Source organism: Theobroma cacao, chromosome 1 (assembly GCF_053813885.1).
Source record: "Theobroma cacao isolate CCN51 chromosome 1, ASM5381388v1, whole genome shotgun sequence".
Taxonomy (NCBI): domain Eukaryota; kingdom Viridiplantae; phylum Streptophyta; class Magnoliopsida; order Malvales; family Malvaceae; genus Theobroma; species Theobroma cacao.
Window position 1 is genome coordinate 37,727,343 of NC_142639.1, and position 1,716 is coordinate 37,729,058.

General features: G+C 41.8%; 1 protein-coding gene across 1 annotated transcript; it reads right to left on the reverse strand.

Annotated features, from left to right (window-relative positions):
- Positions 1-232: 232 nt before the first annotated feature.
- On the reverse strand, positions 233-1,716 carry LOC18613752 (transcription factor MYB108). The gene is made up of 3 exons (XM_007051146.3): positions 1,442-1,716; positions 1,160-1,289; positions 233-1,052 (listed from the first exon to the last, which is right to left on the reverse strand). The coding sequence occupies exons 1-3, from the start codon at positions 1,599-1,601 to the stop codon at positions 449-451; spliced, it is 894 nt and encodes a 297-aa protein (XP_007051208.3). The 5' UTR covers positions 1,602-1,716; the 3' UTR covers positions 233-448.

The window sequence follows — 1,716 nt, forward strand, 5'->3', positions numbered from 1 at the left end:
GGTTGCCTACAAATGGGGCAGACCAAAGTTGAAGAAGATAAAACTCTGCTGCTAATTTGTCTTTCCAGACCTTTGTTCTCAAACTAGGGCGTGGCTACTGGCTTCATCTTTTAGAGATGCTAGCAACATATCTTGAGATACTTTTCCTTCTAGAAGCAGTGGCTTTTTAATAGTAAAAATTGTTTTCAATAAAAGTTATATTATGAAGGCTCGAACAGGGAAAAAAACAGAATTGTGCAAATCAAATTACATTGTTCAGAATACTCTAAGATTACATATCTCTATCATCCTGACATTGTTGCGTGAATCATTTACATTCCAAAAGTTGTCAAATTTTGGGGTGTTAGCGGAATTGCTACAAGCTTTGTTTTTAATATTGATCAGATAACAGAATCACGAAAATGTTTGAATATAAAGCTTGATACGTCACGTAAGCAAATTCATATCATTAGACCTCATCATGAAGCTGTTGCTGTAAGAACCAAATATTCTCTTCATTCCACACACTCTCCATCGAGTCCCCACCACCCAACCAACCATTGCTCTGCTCCTCTGTCGCCTGAAAATCAATCCCACCATCTCTACGCCATGTGCCCGCCAAATTTTCCGGGTATAAACCCGACCCCTTTTGTAGGTTATTCGGGTTGTTCGAAGCACTTTGTGGGTTGTAACAATCTGTCAGGTCTGAAACGGAGGAGACTTGGGTGTCCAGGGAGTCCGATGAAGTGCCTGATACCTCGGGCAGGAGACTTGGGTCAACCTGGACCGACCCGGTCGTATTTGCATAGGTGATTTGACTGGTGGTTATGTTGCTGCTACTGTTCATGTAGGTGGTGGTGGAGGACGAGGAAGGTTGACCTGACGGGGACTCGGACGTAGCACGGATCCGTTCGATTAAACGGGGAATCCAAACGTAACGCATGGCATCCCTGAATTGTTTGCTGTTAACTTCACATTTAAGCTGCTTTGCTTGCTTCTGTACTCTTGTTCTCCAGTAGTTTTTAATTTCATTGTCTGTCCTTCCAGGCAAGTGTTGTGCAATTTTTGACCACCTTCAGGGTTTCAGGATCAAAATTAGACAAGTTAGCCAAGACTAAACAAACTTTTTGTCTTGAATTTCAGGAACGACGAGAGAGCAATATGGAAGACAAATAAATACCTGTTGCCCCAGCGAGAATGGAGTTCAAGAATCAATAGCTGCTCTTCGAGGCTGATGTTTCCTCGTCTGACTTCTGGTCGCAAGTAGTTCAGCCATCTTAATCTGCAGCTTTTGCCAGTTCTTTTTAATCCTGTGTACACATTTATGTCATATCAGAATCACAAAATATTATGTTAAAACAGATGCACGAAAGCTGAAAAATTTTGGGTTTCGTCGATTTTGGGTGAAGCTGACTTGTTTCAAGTAACAGGGAAGGAAATAATCGTGGAACAAATTGCTAACCAGATAATCGAGCAGCAGAGTTCCAGCGACCTTCACCATGAATATTGACATACGCCTTGAGCATGGAGTCCTCTTCTTCCGTCCACGGACCTTTCCTTACGTCCATCTCTTCTTCACTTTGTGGAGTTTCAAATATGAGACCTCTATCGTAAACATCCATTTGTCAACTGAAAACAGGTTAATTTTTGGCGGAGAACAAAGGGTAAGAATCTAAGAGCCAGAGAGAATTGATTTGGGATTTGTACCAGTGTTGAAGATACAGAAGCGATGAGCTT